The sequence below is a fragment of the Salvelinus namaycush genome, chromosome 31 (assembly GCF_016432855.1).
Source record: "Salvelinus namaycush isolate Seneca chromosome 31, SaNama_1.0, whole genome shotgun sequence".
In the NCBI taxonomy this organism is placed as follows: domain Eukaryota; kingdom Metazoa; phylum Chordata; class Actinopteri; order Salmoniformes; family Salmonidae; genus Salvelinus; species Salvelinus namaycush.
Window position 1 is genome coordinate 32,260,114 of NC_052337.1, and position 19,670 is coordinate 32,279,783.

Here is a 19,670-nt window from a genome sequence, read left to right on the forward strand (position 1 = left end):
ATAATGTAGGGTGTAACATCCATAACGGTTGTTTTTCCTCTCTAAAGTACTAATGAAAATGACAATCTTTTTAAAATGATAGTTTTTGTGTTCAGACATGCCTTTCCTCCTTAATGAATATCCATGTTTTGACCTATGTCTCACAAACTCAGACTTTTGATAATATGTTCAGAAAAAGCTTGGCCTACATGTAACATCCATAACGCTTCATATTTGCGTTCTACAACATGCCAATATTTAAGGTCTGCTTTCTTGAGTATACACCCCCCCCCCCCCCCCCCAAGGTGTACAGTAGACACACATATCAAACATTTAATTTATATTTGCTTTGTCCAGTCTTTGAAACATTAAGATGTGATTTTGTGTGCAAGTGTAATGTTCATACTGCTGGAATCGCCCACCTACAACAAAAGCAACCTGTCATGGACAAATGTGTGTAAAGGTGAGAAGTATGCGTGACTGATCTCTTGTGTCTATTTCCTGGTTCTTGCAGTACTACATTCGAGACGAACATGGACCACACTGACCATGACCACAGCAAAATGGCTGGCAGCATGGCTCCTCCCATGGTCACAGGCTCCCACGAGGATCATCTAGGGGGAGGTGGAGGGGGCCATATGATGGTGAGTGGGCTTGGCACTCTGAAAAAGAAATCAGTCACATACTAATTTCTCTCTGTTACAATGTGGGATGTATTTATGCTTGATCCAGCAATGCGGTACGGAGGCTAAGTACGGAGGGTGTGAAGCAATTGCGGGGGCCAATTCAAGCTCTGTACCGCATCGCCGTGCTCATCCCAAAAATGTTTACAATTCTGAGGGCTCCGTATAGCTCCTCATTGATATGATTTGTTGACGGTATGTGGGGGCGGTACACCCTGTATAAACACAAACTCACTCCCTTAACAACTTCCTCCACAACAGTTCTGCTCTACTCCACGAAACGCAAGAATTACGAATGCCCTGACTTTTGCAGAGGCCGCATCGCAGTTAATGCTATATGTTCAATGCAGACACTGTAATGACCATAAATTGGCTTTTAGGCTTAGCACCCCATCTCTGCACTTCCTACAACCTCCTCAAAGTTGTAAATCTGATTCAGATGAATGGTTTTAATTCAACTCTAGTTCAAACGGCCTGCTTGACATTTCTCTCTGCTGTGTGAGCTGAATCAAATGAAATGTTATTGGTCACATACATATGGTTAGCAGATGTTATTGCAAGTGTAGCGAAATGACTGTGCTTCTAGTTCCTACAGTCCAGTAATATCTAACAATGCCACAACAAAAACCTAATACACACATCTAAGTAAAGAAATTGAATAATGTATACATATATGGATGAGCAATGTCAGAGCGGCATAGGCTAAGATGCAATAGATAGTATAGAATACATATGAGATGATTAATGCAAGATATACAGTTGAAGTCGGAAGTTTACATACACATAGGTTGGAGTCATTAACTCGTTTTTCAACCACTCCACAAACTTCTTGTTAACAAACTATAGTTTTGGCAAGTTGGATAGGACGTCTACTTTGTGCAGGACACAAGTAACTTTTCCAACAATTGTTTAGACAGATTATTTCACTTATAATTCACTGTATCACAATTCCAGTGGGTCAGAAGTTTACATACACTAAGTTGTGACTGTGCCTTTAAACAGCTTAGAAAATTCCAGAAAATGATGTCATGGCTTTAGAAGCTTCTGATAGGCTAATTGATATAATTTGAGTGAATTGGAGGTGTACCTGTGGATGTATTTCAAGGCCTACCTTCAAACTCAGTGCCTCTTTGCTTGACATCGTGGGAAAATCAAAATAAGTCAGCCAAGACCTCCATCCTTGGGAGCAATTTCTGAAGGTACCACGTTCATCTGTACAAACAATAGTACGCAAGTATAAACACCATGGGACCATGCAGCCGTCATACCGCTCAGGAAAGAGACGCGTTCTGTCTCCTAGAGATGAACATACTTTGGTGCGAAAAGTGCAAATCAATCCCAGAACAACAGCAAAGAACCTTGTGAAGATGCTGGAGGAAACTGGCACAAAAGTATCTATATCCACAGTAAAATGAGTCCTATATCAACATAACCTGAAAGGCCGCTCAGCAAGGAAGAAGCCACCGCTCCAAAACGGCCATAAAAAGCCAGACTACGGTTTGCAACTGCACATGGGGACAAAGATTGTACTTTTGGTCTGATGAAACAAAATTATATATTGTTGGCCATAATGACCATCGTTATGTTTGGAGGATAAGGTGAAGCTTGCAAGCCGACGAACACCATCCCAACCGTGAAGCACGGGGGGGCAGCATCATGTTGGGGGGGGTGCTCTGCTGCAGGAGGAACTGGTGCACTTCACAAAATAGATGGCATCATGAGGTAGGAAAAGTATGTGGATATATTGAAGCAACATCTCAAGACATCAGTCAGGAAGTTAAAGCTTGGTCGCAAATGGGTCTTCCAAATGGACAATGATCCCAAGCATAATTCCAAAGTTGTGGCAAAATGGCTTAAGGGCAACAAAGCCAAGGTATTGGAGTGGCCATCACAAAGCCCTGCCCTCAATCCTATAGAAAATTTGTGGGCAGAACTGAAAAAGCGTGTGCGAGCAAGGAGGCCTACAAACCTGACTCGGTTACACCAGCTCTGTCAGGAGGAATGGGCCAAAATTCACCCAACTTATTGTGGGAAGGCTACCTGAAACGTTTGTCCCAAGTTGTCCATTTAAAGACAATGCTACATTCAATAAGTATTTGGTATGTAAACTTCTAACCCACTGGGAATGTGATGAATGAAATAAAAGCTGAAATAAAATAATTCTCAACTATTGTTCTGACATTTCACATACTTAAAATAAAGTGGTGATCCTAACTGACATAAGACAGTGAATTTTTACTAGGATTTAAATGTCAGTAATTGTGAAACTGAGTTGAAATATATTTGGCTAAGATGTATGTAAACTTCTGACTTCAACTGTATAAACATTGTTAAAGGGGCATTTTAAGTGACTAGTGTTCCATTTATTAAAGTGGCCAATGAGTTCATGTCTGTATATAGGCAGCAGCCTCTCTCTGCTAGTGATGGCTGTTTAACAGTCTGATGGCCTTGAGATAGAAGCTGTTTTTCAGTCTCTGCTTTGATGCACCTGTACTGAACAGGCAGTTGCCCGGGTGGTTGTTGTCCTTGATGATCTTTTTGGCCTTCCTGTGACATCAGGTGCTGTAGGTGTCCTGGAGGGCAGGTAGTTTCCTCTGGCAAGCCCTGTGGTTGTGGGCGGTGCAGTTGCTGTACCATACAGTGATACAGCCCGACAGGATGCTCACAATCGTGCATCTGTAAAAGTTTGAGGGTTTTAGGTGACAAGCCAAATTTGCTGAAGAGGCGCTGTTGCTGCTTCACCACACTGTCTGTGTGGGAGGACCATTTCTGTTTGTCCGTGATGTATACGCCGAGGAACTTAACTTTCCACCGTCGCCACTGCTGTCCTGTGCATAGGGGGGTGCTCCCTCTGCTGTTTCCACGATCATCTCTGTTTTGATGACGTTGAGTGATGTTCTTTTCCTGACACCACACTAAGTGCCCTCCCCTCCCTGTAGGCTGTCTCGTCGTTGTTGGTAATCAAGCCTACTACTGTTGTCGTCTGCAAACTTGATGAGTTGAAGGTGTGCATGGCCACGCGGTCATGGTGAACAGGGAGTACAGGACGGGGCTAAGCACTCACCCTTGTGGTGCCCCAGTGTTGAGGATCAGTGAAGTGGAGATGTTCACCAACTGGGGGAGGCCCGTCAGGAAGTCCAGGACCCAATTGCACAGGGCGGGGTTGAGACCCAGGGCCTCAAGCTTAATGATGAGCTTGGAGGGTACTATGGTGTTGAATGCTGAGCTATAGTCAATGAACAGCATTCTTACATAGTTATTCCTCTTGTCCAGATGGGATAGGGCATTGTGCAGTGTGATGGCGATTACATTGTCTGTGGATCTATTGGGGCGGTAAGCAAACTGAAGTGGGTGTAGAGTGATAGGTAAGGTAGAGCTGATATGATCCTTGACTTGTCTCTCAAAGCACTTCATGGTGACTGAAGTGAGTGCTACGAGTCAATAGTCATTTAGTTTAGTTACCTTTGCATTCTTGGGTCCAGGAACAATGGTGGCCATCTTGAAGCATGTGGGGACAGCAGACCGGGATAGGGAGAGATTGAATATGTCTGTAAACACACAAGCACATCTGCGCGTGCTCTGAGGACGCGGCTATGGATGCCGTCTGGGCCGGCAGCCTTGCGAGGGTTAACACGTTTAAATGTCTTACTCACGTCAGCCACGGAGGAGAGCCCACAGTCCTTGGTAGCTGGCCGCGTCAGTGGCACTGTTATCCTCAAAGCGGGCAAAGAACATGTTTAGGTTGTCTGGCAGCAAGACGTCAGTGTCTGCGACGTGGCTGGTTTTCCTTTTGTAGTCCGTGTTTGTAAACCCCTTGGCTCTATAGGTGTGTGATACAATTTTTTTTGTTTTCTGTCCCTCTTCTCCAGAAAATGACCTTCTACTTTGGCTACACAAACGTGGAGCTGCTGTTTGCCAGCCTTGTCATCAACACACCTGGAGGTAAGTTAGTGTTCCCAGAATGTATTTTCAGACTTGAAATGTAATGCAAAAAGTATTTTATGTAATGACTATGGCCATTGATTATTCATAAAACTAAAAATAACATTGGTTAGTCAATTATTTAACACCTTTCTACCATGTCTCCTCTCTCAGAGATGGTGGCGGCCTGCTTTGGTTGTTTCCTGCTGGCTGTGCTCTACGAGGGGCTGAAGATTGGCAGGGAGTTCCTGCTGAGGAGGAACCAGGTCAACGTGCGTTACAACTCCATGCCTGTCCCCGGGGCAGACGGCACCATGGTCATGGAGACCCACAAGACTGTAGGGTGAGTTAGACGACCATGCAACAGGACTCCTTACTAACCGGACACATAGTAGTACTGCAGTGAAGTGGTCCATTTTACACCCCAATAATGAGACTTGAAGACATTGCAGTTCAAAAGGGCTATGCGCTCCATATCAACTTACAGTAGGAAAATGTGAAGCCTCACTGTATGTGGTGAATGTTGTGGACATAACAGGAGTTTTTAAATGGCTTAGTTTGCCACTAACACCTGACTTGCAGAGTGCTGTCAATTAGTTTATTTGAAAACATGACTTTTTTAACAATCCTGTTTCCCCCTCTCCCCTGCAGCCAGCGGATGCTGAGTATGGCACACTTGCTGCAGACGGTGTTACACGTCATCCAGGTGGTGGTCAGCTATTTCCTCATGTTGGTCTTCATGACCTACAATGCTTATCTGTGTATCGCCGTTGCAGCCGGGGCAGGTGTCGGATACTTCTTATTCAGCTGGAAAAAGGCTGTGGTTGTTGATATCACCGAACACTGTCACTAATAGCCCCCCTGGTCTGTCTTCATCCTCCTCCCACACACACACATGCATACATTCACACAGGTATTCTCCATTTAATCCCCATCCTCATCATCATGCATCCAGTTTTATATACATTTATCTTATTTGAACGGTTCACTTTGTCACACAAAAGTTGCTTGATGGAAAATGTGAATTATGACTGAGCTTTTACATTTGTGACATTCAAGTCTGTCCTTTTAGTAGGTCCAGAAGACTATCCTCGCCAACTAGCATGTTGGTATTCCAAATGCTGGCTTCTGTTATACCAACACCACTCCTGTCTGGCTCCACAGCTCTGTCAAGGGCCAAACATCCACTTCCCCCAGTCGTGCCATTCTTCCTTTCCCATTCTGTTTTTGTTATTGCGCAACAACCAGTGCAGGTTCATCCTTGTAGCACTGATGCTCTAGGCTCTTCTGCTCACAGGGCTATTTAAGACCCTTACAACAATCTCTCATTGAAGATCATTGTGAATAGGGCCCAGAGTTTTTCCTGACCCCACCTGGGCTCTAGTTAAAGCCAATGTGTTCTTCTGAAGCCTAGTCATATCTGCATTCCATCTGGCAATCTGGTGGGGGGGGCCTAACAATAATCAGTGTCTCTCAACTACAGGAGTCAAAGGTCATACTTGGGATTGTGTGGAGATTGTAGGGCAGCTTTGGCTGTATGACTGAGCCTTACTAAACCCTTTGCCTTAAAGGAGGGAAACATGACAGCCTAGGCCAACTGTAGTCTACTGACAAGTGGCAGTACTATTTTAAAGTTTGTCCAGTGGACAAGCAGTGAAGTACAGTACATTTACATGTTGTGTGATTATATACATTAGTGTAATGCAGCAGAGCGTGACAACCTTTGAACCCCTCTTCATGATACACACTGCTATGCAGTGTTCAATTTTGGTAGTTTATGAATGACAACCTCATTATTTACCAATGACACTTGGCACTCGAAGGCTTGATCTGACACACAAATGTAAATTGACTCTTGTACATCAAGAAGCCAATGTAAAATGTTCATAATATAACTTGGGAGTAACTTTTGGTGCATTCATTCAATAGGGTTAAATTAGTTAGCATGTCAACACAACATGGATACTAGTGTCCTTATTGGAGCAAGTGCTCAGATCCCAAGGACAAGCAGGGAACTATGGGAAAGTACGAGGATGGATCTAGTGCTTTCTCAGACTGGCCTAGTAACACATGATTACTGCACCTCTTGTGACCTATCGGTGCTTACGCCTCAGTTCACACTGACAGGAGGGGATATCTATGAAGTAGAACCTAAAGAGAAAGTTGTATATTTAGTTTGTTTATCTTGATTATAATTTTTTTCATCTCTGAGAAATGACTAGTAAATGTTTATCAGTTGCCTACGGCTGTGTTTTACACAGGCAGTCTGATTCTGATCTTTTACTGATTTATTTGGTTAAAGTACCAATTTGCGGAAATGTCTGTCTCTGTAGACAGGCAGCCCAATTCTGATTATTTTTTTTGTTGCACTAAGTTAATTGGTCTTGACCAATCAGATCTGGAAAAATATCGGTTGTAGAAAGATCTGATGTGATTGGTCAAAAGACCAATTTGTGGAAAAAATATCAGAATTGAGCTGCTTGTCTAAACACAGCCTTCGTGATGTGCTGTGCCTGGTTTGGGGGTCAAATTCCTAGTTGCTATAACTGGATTTAACTGCCGCACATTCTCATTGCATTACAATCAAGCCAGGGACATTAATAGTTAGTGTATACTTGAACATAGTATAACTGTTTCTGCTTTACCACATGGGATCATGTATAAAGATGATTTATTATTATAGTCTACTGTACAAATTGAGCGTTGAAGTTAATGGGCCAAAACAGCAGTGGGAATCTGACTGCCACTCCAGCGCAGCAACAGTGTGAACATTACCTGGACTGTTAAGTCCACAGACATGTTTGTATAGTATGATGTATTTACAGTGCTGTAATCATCTAGAGAAAACAAGTAATAAATGGTATCATTCAAGAACTGTATGTTTGATTCTGTTTCATTCTCATAATGCATCCTTGAAGGCCAATAAAACTACAATCATACCATTGTAAGTAATAACCGATTAGTTATGAAGTCCATTCCATCTTGCCCCAAAGATGCTACCTTCACCTTCCTGGGAGTACTAAGTCTGGATTTTTGTAATAAAGGAGGGAAACCACTACAACAGCTCCCATGAAACATATTGTACAAAGGCCACATGCTTTGCATCGCAAGTCATAACATTTCAGGTAAATGCAACAACATTACTTTAGAAGATGTGTGTTATAAGCTAAACGTGATCCTCAAACTACACATTTCTTTGTGGAAAGAATTCTGATCTCAGGCAAGCACACAAGTATCCCTGACCATGTCAATAGCATTGTTACTGTGCCATCCACACACCAACAGTTTGAGCAGTCTCGTTAATGTGCCCATTAGGAACCTAAAACTGCAGGTTTCCAAAGAGTGAGGGCAAGGTGTTGGGTTTAGGATGGGGCTTGTAGCCTATTCTCTCGTTGATCATCTGGTCCCGTGTCTTCCCATCCCCTGTTCCAACGCTGGCCCCCACCATGTTACTAAACGCAGCCACACCAACAACATCCACTTCATCGCTCTGCTTTTTCCGAATCTGAGAGGGGGGGGGGCGTAGGTGGTTAGACACAAGTTCTGGTATATGTAATTTTTTTATGTGCTTTTCTGACACCCAAGGCGCGGATTTTATGCCAATCATCAAGCGTTTCTTAAAGTTACTTTAAGAAACTGGTAGCAGGCAATCCATCAACAAGGCAAAGCCTCTTTATTATGCCTTTATACCTGCAGATAGTACATTTATCCATGATGCTGTGCCTACTCACCTCAAGCTCTTTCTTGACACTCTCAAACTCCTCAGTGTCATCCAACTTCAATTCCAAACGGGTGGGCTTTCTGCGCAGCATATTATATCCACCAATATTAGCTGTGAAGCAGATGTGCCCAAGGCTGTAAGTACTAACTTCTACTAGCTGGCTAAAGGCAGAAAGGCGACAGATCAATTATCGAGTGTAATAATATGGCTTGCATTTGCTAAATCACTTATTTAGCTATATACAATTACTAAACAATAGTTCATGTTAGGCTACCAAACAAATGAATCACACTCAAATCTCTTTGCAACAACTTGCTAACGTTACTAGCAAGCTGTCAAGCTTACATAAAAGACTAGTGACAGACCAAGCACGGCTAAAGAGGGCAAAATTGAGCGCGCCATACGTCAATAATTTGTCTCGGATCCAGTGGTACTCACAAAGAAACAGGCTAATCGTTCATATTTGCTTACATTTTGTTAATGTTGTTTATTTGGACAGCAGTAGCTAGCTAGCCTATCCCTGTAGAATCCGCTATAAATTGACGAAGGGCTTCTGGGTAACGTAGTTTTCAGCAGTGCCCCGTGTGGGTATGTTTGACCTCCTTTCCACTAGATGTCGCTGTGAAATGTGAACAGGCAACCACTTATGTGTTTTGATTTTGCTAGCTGGTTGCGGTTCTTGTGTAATTTCAAACCCAATACTAAAATACAGGTAAATTAATCAGCTTAAATGTTGAGCGTTTTGTCTATTTGGTGATGCTTTTGGCAAACTGCTGAGTGTCGTTCGCTAGCTAGTTTATCTGACGTTAGCTAGTTAGTCAACGTGTTCTTGTGTAAAGACTAACGTTACTTTACAAACCCCTATGATTTTGTCAATGTGTCCTAGCCATTTGATTTACTGATTAGGGAGTTGTCCATTTTTGGTCAGCAAATTGATAGTTAGTGAACTACACACTTGTGTCATTAAATTGAGGTGGTTGGCTATCAAGTTCTCATTCCATTCATTCATATCTTTGTGTGGCTATTGTTTACTCCCGGGCAGTATCATTCATTGTGGTGAATAGTTGGACCAGACATAAAGACCAGAGATGTCTGACGAGGATGAATCTCCGCTGGTGAAGAAGACCAGGATTTTCTATGGCAGTCTGGAGGAGAAGGAGAGGGAGAGGCTGGGACGAGAGTCCTCTGGGTCAGGCACAAATTCTGTCAAAGCAGGCATTGAGGCTATCAACATCAACTGTTTATGGTTGGAGTCATATGTATGTGTGTCTCTTAACTCAACTTACTTTTTCTCTCTCTTCCCTCAGGTCCCTTGATCTTGAGGAACACGTGAGTGAGTGCCAGTCTGAGGTATTGGCTGACTTTGAGTGCAGAAAGCGAGCAAGATAGTCACAGTATCCAATGACGATGCAGATGTAACCGATGTGAAATATCCTTCTGCCAATTTAGCCCGAACTCCAAAATGCTTGTGACTGCCTCTTGGTGAGTCCCTCAGTCTCCTCTCATTGCACTGCACAGACAGGAATGGTTTAATGGTGTTTTATATCCATTTAGCCATCAAATAAGCATTTGTTAGAAGAATTGTCCTTGTCGTCCTGACTTGTTTTTTGTTCTCTCTAGGAGTGGCCTGTGTAAACTGTGGAATGTTCGACTGCACCCTTATCCGTACTCTTCGGGCTTAGAAGAATATCTTATTTTTCACAATCATTTGATTGATTTGATTGCAAGAATGTTAGCTACATGAAGTAGCTAAGAGAACATTCAATTGTTATTTTGTTTTTAACCTTTATTTAACTAGGCAAGTCAGTTAAGAACAAATTCTTATTTTCAATGACAGTGGGTTAACTGCCTTGTTCAGGGGCAGAACAACAGATGTTTACCTTGTCAGCTCAGGAATTCGATCTTGCAACTTTTCGGTTACAAGTCCAACGCTCTAACCACCTGCCGCCCCAGGTAGCCAAAGATTATAGGGTCCCCTAAGAAACACTTATCAACACTTTAGGTCCTTGTCCCTACCCTTACCCTGTCTTTAACTCCTCCCTGGCATTTTCATTTGTTGTCATGTCAAACAACACTGTGTTTAAAGTGCCCACTATTATATTCTAACTATAGAATTAGAATAATCATTCTATTTCCATGATTCCAACGGTTCACCCATGTGTTTTGCTCTAAATCGCTAGTACAATCGCAACGTTTGGCTAAAAATAAGGCCTACATTTTTTGCCCATATTGTGCAGCCCTACATGGCAGTGTGGAAGTGATCTCAAATAAGTGCAACAAATGCAGAAGTTTATGAAAATGCAGATTTCTTTGAATTGAACAGTATTTATATAATCAAAATGGAGAAAGACCAATTGAAATCACTTAGAATGTATGTGTTGCCACCGTAGGGTCACGCACTACTCATGAAGAAAATGTTGAACTTTCATTATTCAAAAACATAAAATACTGTTATACTGTCCTTTTTATTTTTATGCAGTGATATGCTATTTTGGCCATATCGCCCAGCCCTATCCTGAATGATAAATAAGTTAATCATTTGATAATGATAATAGTTATTTTCTTTTCCTGTCCTCGGGCCACAACACCTACGTGGGGGCCAACTGTTTCCATCCTCAGGCCACTCTGACTCTGGAGGACTGATGTTAACATGGCCTCCTGTGCTGCCAATGGCACCGTCAAACTCTGGAGTCTGTACAGGTCTGCTCTGGTTGATATCATACTGTGTGTCTGTCTTTCTGTGTTTGTCAAATGAGGGAAACTACCTAAAGTTTGATAAAAAATGATTCAGGAGAATATGGAGAGGGGTTGAGAAAAGCAGTGTATGTTATCATAAACAGTAGCTAACTGAGCTGGTGAAATGAATGGTGGCGATTTAAAAGGCCTGTTGTGTTGTAACCATGGTAACCCCTCTCTCTGCAGTGATGAGCCTGTAGCTGACATCTAGGGCCACTCCTGAGTGTAGCACGAGTAGCCTGGCACCCCTGTCCACGCTTCCTGGGCACCACCTGGTGGGTGAATTTATTTGTAAACATTCTTTGTTCTATCATTTTCAGAATGTCTGATCCAGGCAATACAATAAAAACAAAACATGATCACTTGCACCAAATGTCTCAACTATAGCCATAGATTGATGTTACTCTCGTCAGACTTGTCATTCGAAATGAATCTGAAGTGGGGCTTAATCCTCACTCACTCACTCACTCCTGGAGGCCCAGGACGAGATCCTGCACCAGGAGGGACACAGTAAAGGAGTCCACGACCTGCACTTCCAGCCTGACGGCTCTGTGGTAGGCACTTGGTAAGATCTCACCGGATATACTATGAAGGTCTGTCAATTGTCAGTAAAAAACATACATTTTTGTGTTGTCTTTTGCTTGTCTCTGTACATCCTGTTGCAATGTATGTTGCCAGCGAATCAAGTGAATGGCTGGTCACTTTTGTAGAGTATTATCCCATCCATTATTTCTACAACAAACCTTCAGATAACTGGGATCTGTGTCCTCTCCAAAATGAAAACATTAGCTAGAAAAGGCTTTTATCAACCCCGTAATTGAAGAGCTGTCAGGTCACAGACCATATCTAGATTTGGCCTATAGAAGGGAATGGGGGCTTTTGGGAAAACAATGGTCTTATTCTGTGATTCAATAATCTGTTTAATGAAGGCCAGTAGATGTCCACCCAGTTATCTCAATTAGAGGCTTGGCAGAACGAAGAGCCTCTCGGTGGCTTGCTGGATTTGAATCATACAGGGATATTCCCTTCAAGTCACCTTTTAATAGCATGCTGTCTTACACACACTTCCCAACTCTCTCAGTGCACAGTGATCTCATACATATAATCAACTCAATCTACTGCCTGAGCAATTTGGAGGACTGAGAAGGTTTAGCAGCTTGTTATGTGATGTTATAACCTCAATTAAATTAAGGCAGATGCAACAACTGGCTCCATGTGACACACGAGCTGATGTGTTTGTGTACAGATCTATGCTATTGTTGGAAAGTGTCTTGACTGGTGCAAGTCAGTCAGCACATATTGGTTTATAGTAGAAGGAATTACAGATCACTTCACCTCATCTACAGGACTGTTAGTTGAATCCTAGTTTGCCTCGGTATACAATATTAATCTCCCTCTCTCTCAGGGGTCTGGTTTCTTTTGGGTGTTTTTGGGACCTTCGGACCGGGCGATGTGTGCTGTTCCTGGAGGGCCATCTCAATGAGACAGCATTGACTTCTCTCCCAACGGGTAAATTACATGGTAGATTCTGTGTTAATGATATCTTATGGATAGGGCCAGATAATCCTGACCGTGTGATCTAAAACATCCTCTCACTGTCAACTCTGTTTATTTTCAGCAAACTTAACGTGTAAATATTTGTATGAACATAAGATTCAACAACTGAGACATAAACTGAACAAGTTCCACAGACATGTGACTAACAAATGGAATAATGTGTCCCTGAACAAAGGGGGGGTCAAAAGTAACAGTCAGTATCTGGGGTGGCCACCAACTGCATTAAGTACTGCAGTGCATTTCCTCCTCACGGACTGCACCAGATTTGCCAGTTCTTGCTGTGAGATGTTACCCCACTCTTCCACCTAGGCACCTGCAAGTTCCCGGACATTTCTGGGGGGAATGGCCCTATCCCTCACCCTCCGATCCAACAGGTCCCAGACGTGCTCAATGGGATTGAGATCCGGGCTCTTCACTGGCCACGACAGAACACTGACATTCCTGTCTTGCAGAAAATCACGCACAGAACGAGCAGTATCTCTGGTGGCATTGTCATGCTGGAGGGTCATGTCAGGATGAGCCTGCAGGGAGCGTACCACATGAGGGAGGAGGATGTCTTCCCTGTAACGCACAGCGTTGAGATTGCCTGCAATGACAACAAGCTCAGTCCGATGATGCTGTGACACACCGCCCCAGACCATGACGGACCCTCCACTTCCAAATCGATCCCGCTCCAGAGTACAGGCCTTGGTGTAACGCTCATTCATTTGACGATAAACGCAAATCCGACTATCACCCCTGGTGAGACAAAATCACGACTCGTCAGTGAAGAGCACTTTTTGCCAGTCCTGTCTGGTCCAGCGACGGTGGGTTTGTGCCCATAGGCGACGTTGTTGCCGGTGATGTCTGATGAGGACCTGCCTTACAACAGACCTACAAGCCCTCAATCCAGCCTCTCAGCCTATTGCGGACAGTCTGAGCACTGATGGAGGGATTGTGCGTTCCTGGTGTAACTCGGGCAGTTGTTGTTGCCATCCTGTACCTGTCCCGCAGGTGTGATGTTCGGATGTACCGATCCTGTGCAGGTGTTGTTACACGTGGTCTGCCACTGCGAGGGCGATCAGCTGTCCGTCCTGTCTCCCTGTAGCACTGTCTTAGGCGTCTCACAGTACGGACATTGCAATTTATTGCCCTGGCCACATCTGCAGTCCTCATGCCTCCTTGCAGCATGCCTAAGGCACGTTCACGCAGATGAGCAGGGACCCTGGGCATCTTTCTTTTGGTGTTTTTCAGAGTCAGTAGAAAGGCCTCTTTAGTGTCGTACGTTTTCATAACTGTGACCTTAATTGCTTACCGTCTGTAAGCTGTTAGTGTCTTAACAACCGTTCCACAGGTGCATGTTCATTAATTGTTTATGGTTCATTGAACGAGCATGGGAAACAGTGTTTAAACTCTTCACAGATCTTCATTGTAAAGTTATTTGGATTTTCACGAATGATCTTTGAAAGACAGGTTCCTGAAAAAGGAATGTTTCTTTTTTTGCTGAGTTTATAACTACGGCCCTGGTGGAAACTCCTGGCCCTACTTATTGATGATGATAAGCCTGAGTGTGTGTTTGTAGGTCCAGCATTGAAACTCTTCTCCTCTGTTTAGCTACCACGCAGCAACAAGAAGTGGGGATAACTGTATACTTCTGGCCCTTCTTTGGACACTGTGTTAACTAACCTCCAGACGAGCTTCAATGCCATACAACTCACCTTCCGTGGCCTCCAACTGCTCTTAAATGCAAGTAAAACTAAATGCATGCTCTTCAACCGATCGCTACCGGCCCGCCCGTCCAGCATCACTACTCTGGACGATTCTGACTTAGAATATGTGGACAACTACAAATACCTAGGTGTCTGGTTAGACTGTAAACTCTCCTTCCAGACTCACATTAAGCATCTCCAATCCAAAATTAAATCTAGAATTGGCTTCCTATTTCGCAACAAAGCATCCTTCAGTCATGCTGCCAAACTTACCCCCGTAAAACTGACTATCCTACCGATCTTTGACTTCGGCGATGTCATTTACAAAATAGACTGCATCCAATTTGCTGAGTAGAGTGTTGGAGGCTTTCACAGTGCCATCCGTTTTGTCACCAATGCCCCATATACTACCCACCACTACGACCTGTATTCCCTCGTTGGCTGGCCCTCACTTCATACTCGTTGCCAAACCCACTGGCTCCAGGTCATCTACAAGTCTTTGCTAGGTAAAGCCCCACCTTATCTCAGCTCACTGGTCACCATAGCAGCACCCACCCGTAGCACGCGCTCCAGCAGGTATATTTCACTGGTCACCCCCAAAGCCAATTCCTCCTTTGGCCACCTTTCCTTCCAGTTCTCTGCTGCAAATGACCTGAACGAATTGCAACAATCACTGAAGCTGGAGACTCATATCTCCCTCACTAACTTTAAGCACCAGCTGTCAGAGCAGATCACTGCACCTGTACATAGCCCATCTGTAAATAGCCCATCCAACTACCTCATCCCCATACGGTTATTATTATTATTTTTTTTTTATGTTTTGCTCCTTTGCACCCCAGTATCTCTACTTGCACGTTCAGCTTCTGCACATCTATCACTCCAGTGTTTAATTGCTAAATTGTAATTATTTTGCCACTATGGCCTATTTATTGCTTTACCTCCCTAATCTTACCTCATTTGCACACACTGTATATAGACTTTTTTGCTTTGCTTTATCTTGGCCAGGTCGCAGTTGTAAATGAGAACTTGTTCTCAACTAGCCTACCTGGTTAAATAAAGGTGAAATAAATAACACCTGTAAGGTGTGGGACCTGCATCACAGGAAGTGCATCTACACCATCCCCTCCCATCAGAACCTAGTGTCCTCCATCAAATTCCAACTCGAGTTTTTCCAGATCCCAGAGACTACCTACTTCACTTATTAATTTCACATTAAATGGATATTTTGGCAATTAGGCCCTTTATCTAATTCCCCAGAGTCAGATTAACTCGTGGATACAATTTTCTTTGTCCATGCTAGGAGATTCCCGTAAACTTCCAGTCATTGTGCTAATGCTAGTTAGCATTGGCTCATGAAACTAGCTCTAACTTCCTTCATACTGGACAGAGACATAAAAATGGTATCCATGAGTTCATCTGTCTCTGGGGAAGTAGATAAAGGGCATGATTGCCAAATTCCCGAAGTATCCCTTTAACTTCATTTAAATTGATCTAGCATATGAACTGAAAATACTTGATTGACCCTATAATGACATATACAGGTAACCCTTTGCACATTTTCATGCCAACTAATATCTCAAAATGATTTTCAAAAGTTACACGGAAAAGGTTTAGCAGCAAGTTATGTACTGTTTAGCAGCAAGTTATGTACAGCAAGTTATGTACTGTTATATAATTTTTCCCTCTTCCTCTCTTAGCCAATGACGGTCACTTCCTCCTGACCGGGGCCTTTGACAACACAGCCAAGGTGTGGACCCACCCGGGCTGGTCCCCGCTGAAGACCCTGGCGGGCCACGAGGGCAAGGTGATGGGCGAGGACATGTCCCCAGACGGACAACTCATCGCCACCTGCTCTTACGACCGCACCTTCAAACTCTGGATGTCAGTGAGCAGGGGAGGGAGTATCACCCATAGAAAGAGAATGGCATTCTATGGTACCTTCTATTTCTATGGCACTACCTGTACCACTATTTCTATGGTAATACTGAAATGTCATCCCATACAAATAGAAGATCGTAAATCATGATCTGCAAAATATTAGCTTTTTCACGATTGACGGATGAGTCTTTGAATATCCTAAATATTCTGAATTGTACACTTGTCTGATTTACATTTAGTAGATGGTTAAATTATTATTGAACAACAACGTTAGTCTCTTGATGTCTACAACTTTGAAGTTGTGGGCATACCTCCTGTCCTTTCTCCCAGATAATTTGTTAAATAATATGTTTTAGGTGATTTGTAAACACATGAGTCAGTTGGTGTCAGAAGTCAATCCAATTGCCCTTTGTCTAGTTTTTAATAAAAACAATAACTCCATATTTTCTTCCATTATTTTACACTTGCACATGACAAAATGGTTACATACAAAATAATGGAAACACTTAAGTGAGTAAATGAGGGATACGAAGTATATTGAAAGCTGGTGCTTCCACACAGGTGTGGTTTCTAAATTAATTAAGGGTCATGCATAAAAATGCTGGACAGGCATATATTTGAGCTACTATGGCTTACTATAGGATGACAATGCCCCATCCACAGGGCACGAGTGGTCACTGAATGGTTTGATGAGTATCAGTCACCAGATCTCAACCCAATTGAACACTTATGGGAGATTCTAGAGCGGCACCTGAGACGGTATATTACACCACCATCAACAAAACACCAAATTATGGAATTTCTCGTGGAAGAATGGTGTCTCCTCCAATGGAGTTCCATACACTGGTAAAATCTATGCCAAAGTGCATTGAAGATGTTCTGGCTCATGGTGCTCAAACGCCCTATTAAGACATTTAATGTTTGTGTTTCCTTTATTTTGGCAGTTACCTGTACATGCTCCCTCGGATAAATTATACAAAACTCAACCAAATGTGTACAAAATAATGGACTTTCAACAATCAAGGTACCAATAGCCTATATGTCCAACTGCATAGTTGAAAGGAGGCAGTAGAGGAGTCTTTCGGTTGTAGATGAGGTCATTGAGGTCTTTATCCAGCGTCCCATTTTGAGTGCTGAAACGTTCTTTCTCCCAAGATGTGTGAAAAAAAAATGTTGCTCCCCACACAACTTTGTCAGTCTCGTGAACACTGTAATGTTTTTTTTTTTCTTTCAGTAGTACATTTTTCCTTGGTCAGATCACACAGTCAGAACCTAGTTATAACCTATATTTTCCATTGTGTAGCCTTGGAAGCCCAGGCATCCCTATAATCAGTTACAGCTGGCACTGTAATGGGAAAACTGCTGCCCAGATGCTTTAAAAACTCTTGTCATTCATACATGACTGGGCATCCTAGCAGCACCACCAGCAGCAGAAGAAGCGCCTGCAGCAAGGGCTCCTGTGGAAGCGAGGCTCAGCCAGTCCTCCATGGTTCCAGGTGGCCTGAGGCTGCTCTATGATGGGATGTTTCTCAAAGGAGGGCTTTTGCTCCAGCTGGTTGCCTAGTTCTCTTCCTCCCTGCTGGGGGCTGGACCTCTGGCTGTCCATGTCAGCCTTGACCCCCAGGAAGGCTGCTAGGTCCAGGTCCAGGGCTGTAGCACCCCCGCGAGGTAGCGGGGTGTTCTGCCGGCATTGTGGACAGGGGATCCACATCTGCTGGGGAGTAGGAGAGGGAGCAGGGTTGATTGGGACACGATTGACAAACCAACCATTATAGATATTTAGGTAGACTAATAGTTATGACTGCTGTAGCTAATGAGCTCTCAATACAGCATTCCTCTTCGAAAAGTGTCTGGAAAAGAATCTGTTGCTCTTTAGGATTGGTCAGGTTAATTTGAGATTATGCATATTGGCTGATCCTAACAAATCAGTTCTCCCCTTTATCAAATCACTTTCACTAAATCAAAGGAACAAGTGAGCTAGCTATAGCTTGACAAGGCCTAGTCTGTTTGAGCTATTCTGAAAGTGGTCCAAAGATCTTTTGCTTTTTATAGTCCCTAATTGACCAGAGATGCTGCCTCTGTGGGACTGCTGTCGTGACAGTCAGACCCACCTGCTCATTGAGGATGGTGTCAAGGCGTCTCAGGCAGGCCTGGCAGAAGGTGTGGCCGCAGTAGAGCTTGCGTGGCAGCCTCTCAGCCAGGTTGAAGGCACAGAAGCAGATGATACAGTCCAGTTTACGGCTGTCTCTGGATGGTGGAACTCCTCCGGCCGACACACCACCCTCTACAGGGGCCTCTGCTGGGGCTTCTGTGGCATGAAAGTCTGGGGCATCAGGTACTGGGGCTTCCTCCTCCATCCTATACAGGAAACTAGATTATGAATGGTGCATATTGCTGGTGACCATGTGACATTACGTCTACAACTACTCCTACAACTGATAAAATATTTATAGCACCTGTTATGTGCAATACATTGCAGCCCAATGCTTAATAGTTCAAATAACCAAATTATTGGAGAAAACAGTTGATTAATACAAATGGTGAGGAAACTAGAGGAATGGAATTAATAAGGAATTTAGACTCAAAAAGGATTGAGACCCATGTTTGATGTCAGCTGTGGACTTCTGTTACAGCATTCTCTGTCCGGTCAGTCAGTTGTGTGATGGTATAAGACAACAGGTTGATTGTAAGCAGAGACCAATATCTATTTACTGGATAAGAGTGTCTGCTAAATGACTAAAACCGAATGTCAGTCTCAGATCTTCTATACCAGGGGTTCTCAAACCTTGCCGTTAAATGTATTTGAACTATTCCACAGCTACCAAACCTGATTAAAATTGTGAACTAATCATCAAGCTCTTGACTAGGTGAATCAGGTGAATTAGTTCAGAGCTACAACAAAGTTGTGAAACATCTGGGGTCCCCGAGGAGAGGTTTGAGAACATCTGTTCGTAAGTGCCTGTTGACTGTCCTTAACTAAAACATTGCCTAAAAGAACTGAAAAAAATACATTAAACATGGCGTACCTTCTGATTTGTCCTCCAAACCTCCTAAAGGTCCTTGGTAGTTCCCTGGAGACCTGCCATGACTTCTGTTTTCAAAGCAACCTCCGTCCCAGGACCAGTCCAGTGTTGTACTCCTTTACTGACAAACTAAATCTACACTACAGTATAGGGTCAGATAGTAGAGCAATGACCTTACTGCATAGCCTACTTCCTGTTGTCCCTAGTACAATCCCCTGGAGGGTAGGTCTTCCTCCCTTTATCTCCCCTGTTGATCTGCTCTACTCTTCCACAGAAGCTGCTCTAATGAAGGGCAAACAATTTGAGCCTGCAGCGGCTCCTCAGGCCGTTTAATATTTCAGGCTGCCTGTCCCTGTGAACTCACACTCATAGGCCTGTCAATGGAGCGTGTTACATATTAAAGAGGCCACAGAGAACAGTGGGGTTCTCAGGGGTAGGGGGAGCTTATTATCCTCATCTATTGGGCCGATGGGATGGGCCCTCT

The 19,670-nt window shown here is 43.5% G+C and overlaps 4 protein-coding genes and 1 long non-coding RNA gene across 6 annotated transcripts in view; 3 read left to right on the top strand and 2 right to left on the bottom strand.

Moving 5' to 3' along the window:
• The window catches only part of LOC120026490 (high affinity copper uptake protein 1-like), a 35,442-nt gene extending 27,988 nt beyond the window's left edge, over nt 1-7,454 (top strand). For both annotated transcript variants that reach the window (XM_038971371.1, XM_038971372.1), the window contains exons 2-5: nt 494-623; nt 4,532-4,604; nt 4,758-4,926; nt 5,235-7,454. In XM_038971371.1, the coding sequence (XP_038827299.1) occupies nt 513-623; nt 4,532-4,604; nt 4,758-4,926; nt 5,235-5,436 (555 nt within the window). In that variant the 5' untranslated portion in view covers nt 494-512 and the 3' untranslated portion in view covers nt 5,437-7,454. The remainder of the gene's footprint in view (nt 1-493; nt 624-4,531; nt 4,605-4,757; nt 4,927-5,234) is intronic.
• Nucleotides 7,455-7,460: 6 nt separating this feature from the next.
• Nucleotides 7,461-8,862, bottom strand: LOC120026491 (anaphase-promoting complex subunit CDC26-like). Its single transcript, XM_038971373.1, has 3 exons — nt 8,776-8,862; nt 8,315-8,415; nt 7,461-8,088 (listed from the first exon to the last, which is right to left on the bottom strand). Exons 2-3 carry the CDS (start codon nt 8,393-8,395, stop codon nt 7,903-7,905), a joined length of 267 nt encoding a protein of 88 aa, XP_038827301.1. The 5' UTR covers nt 8,396-8,415; nt 8,776-8,862; the 3' UTR covers nt 7,461-7,902.
• A 68-nt stretch (nt 8,863-8,930) lies between these two features.
• On the top strand, nt 8,931-10,107 carry LOC120026492. The gene is made up of 4 exons (XR_005473091.1): nt 8,931-9,016; nt 9,347-9,493; nt 9,612-9,786; nt 9,925-10,107. It is a non-coding gene; the product is annotated as an uncharacterized LOC120026492 (long non-coding RNA).
• An 847-nt stretch (nt 10,108-10,954) lies between these two features.
• LOC120025555 (U4/U6 small nuclear ribonucleoprotein Prp4-like) lies at nt 10,955-16,604 on the top strand. Its single transcript, XM_038970114.1, has 5 exons — nt 10,955-11,004; nt 11,270-11,315; nt 11,517-11,605; nt 12,446-12,549; nt 15,983-16,604. Exons 1-5 carry the CDS (start codon nt 10,955-10,957, stop codon nt 16,309-16,311), a joined length of 618 nt encoding a protein of 205 aa, XP_038826042.1. The 3' UTR covers nt 16,312-16,604.
• Nucleotides 16,605-17,574: 970 nt separating this feature from the next.
• LOC120025556 (RING finger protein 224-like) lies at nt 17,575-18,520 on the bottom strand. The gene is made up of 2 exons (XM_038970115.1): nt 18,275-18,520; nt 17,575-17,874 (listed from the first exon to the last, which is right to left on the bottom strand). Exons 1-2 carry the CDS (start codon nt 18,518-18,520, stop codon nt 17,575-17,577), a joined length of 546 nt encoding a protein of 181 aa, XP_038826043.1.
• Between the last annotated feature and the right edge of the window lie 1,150 nt (nt 18,521-19,670).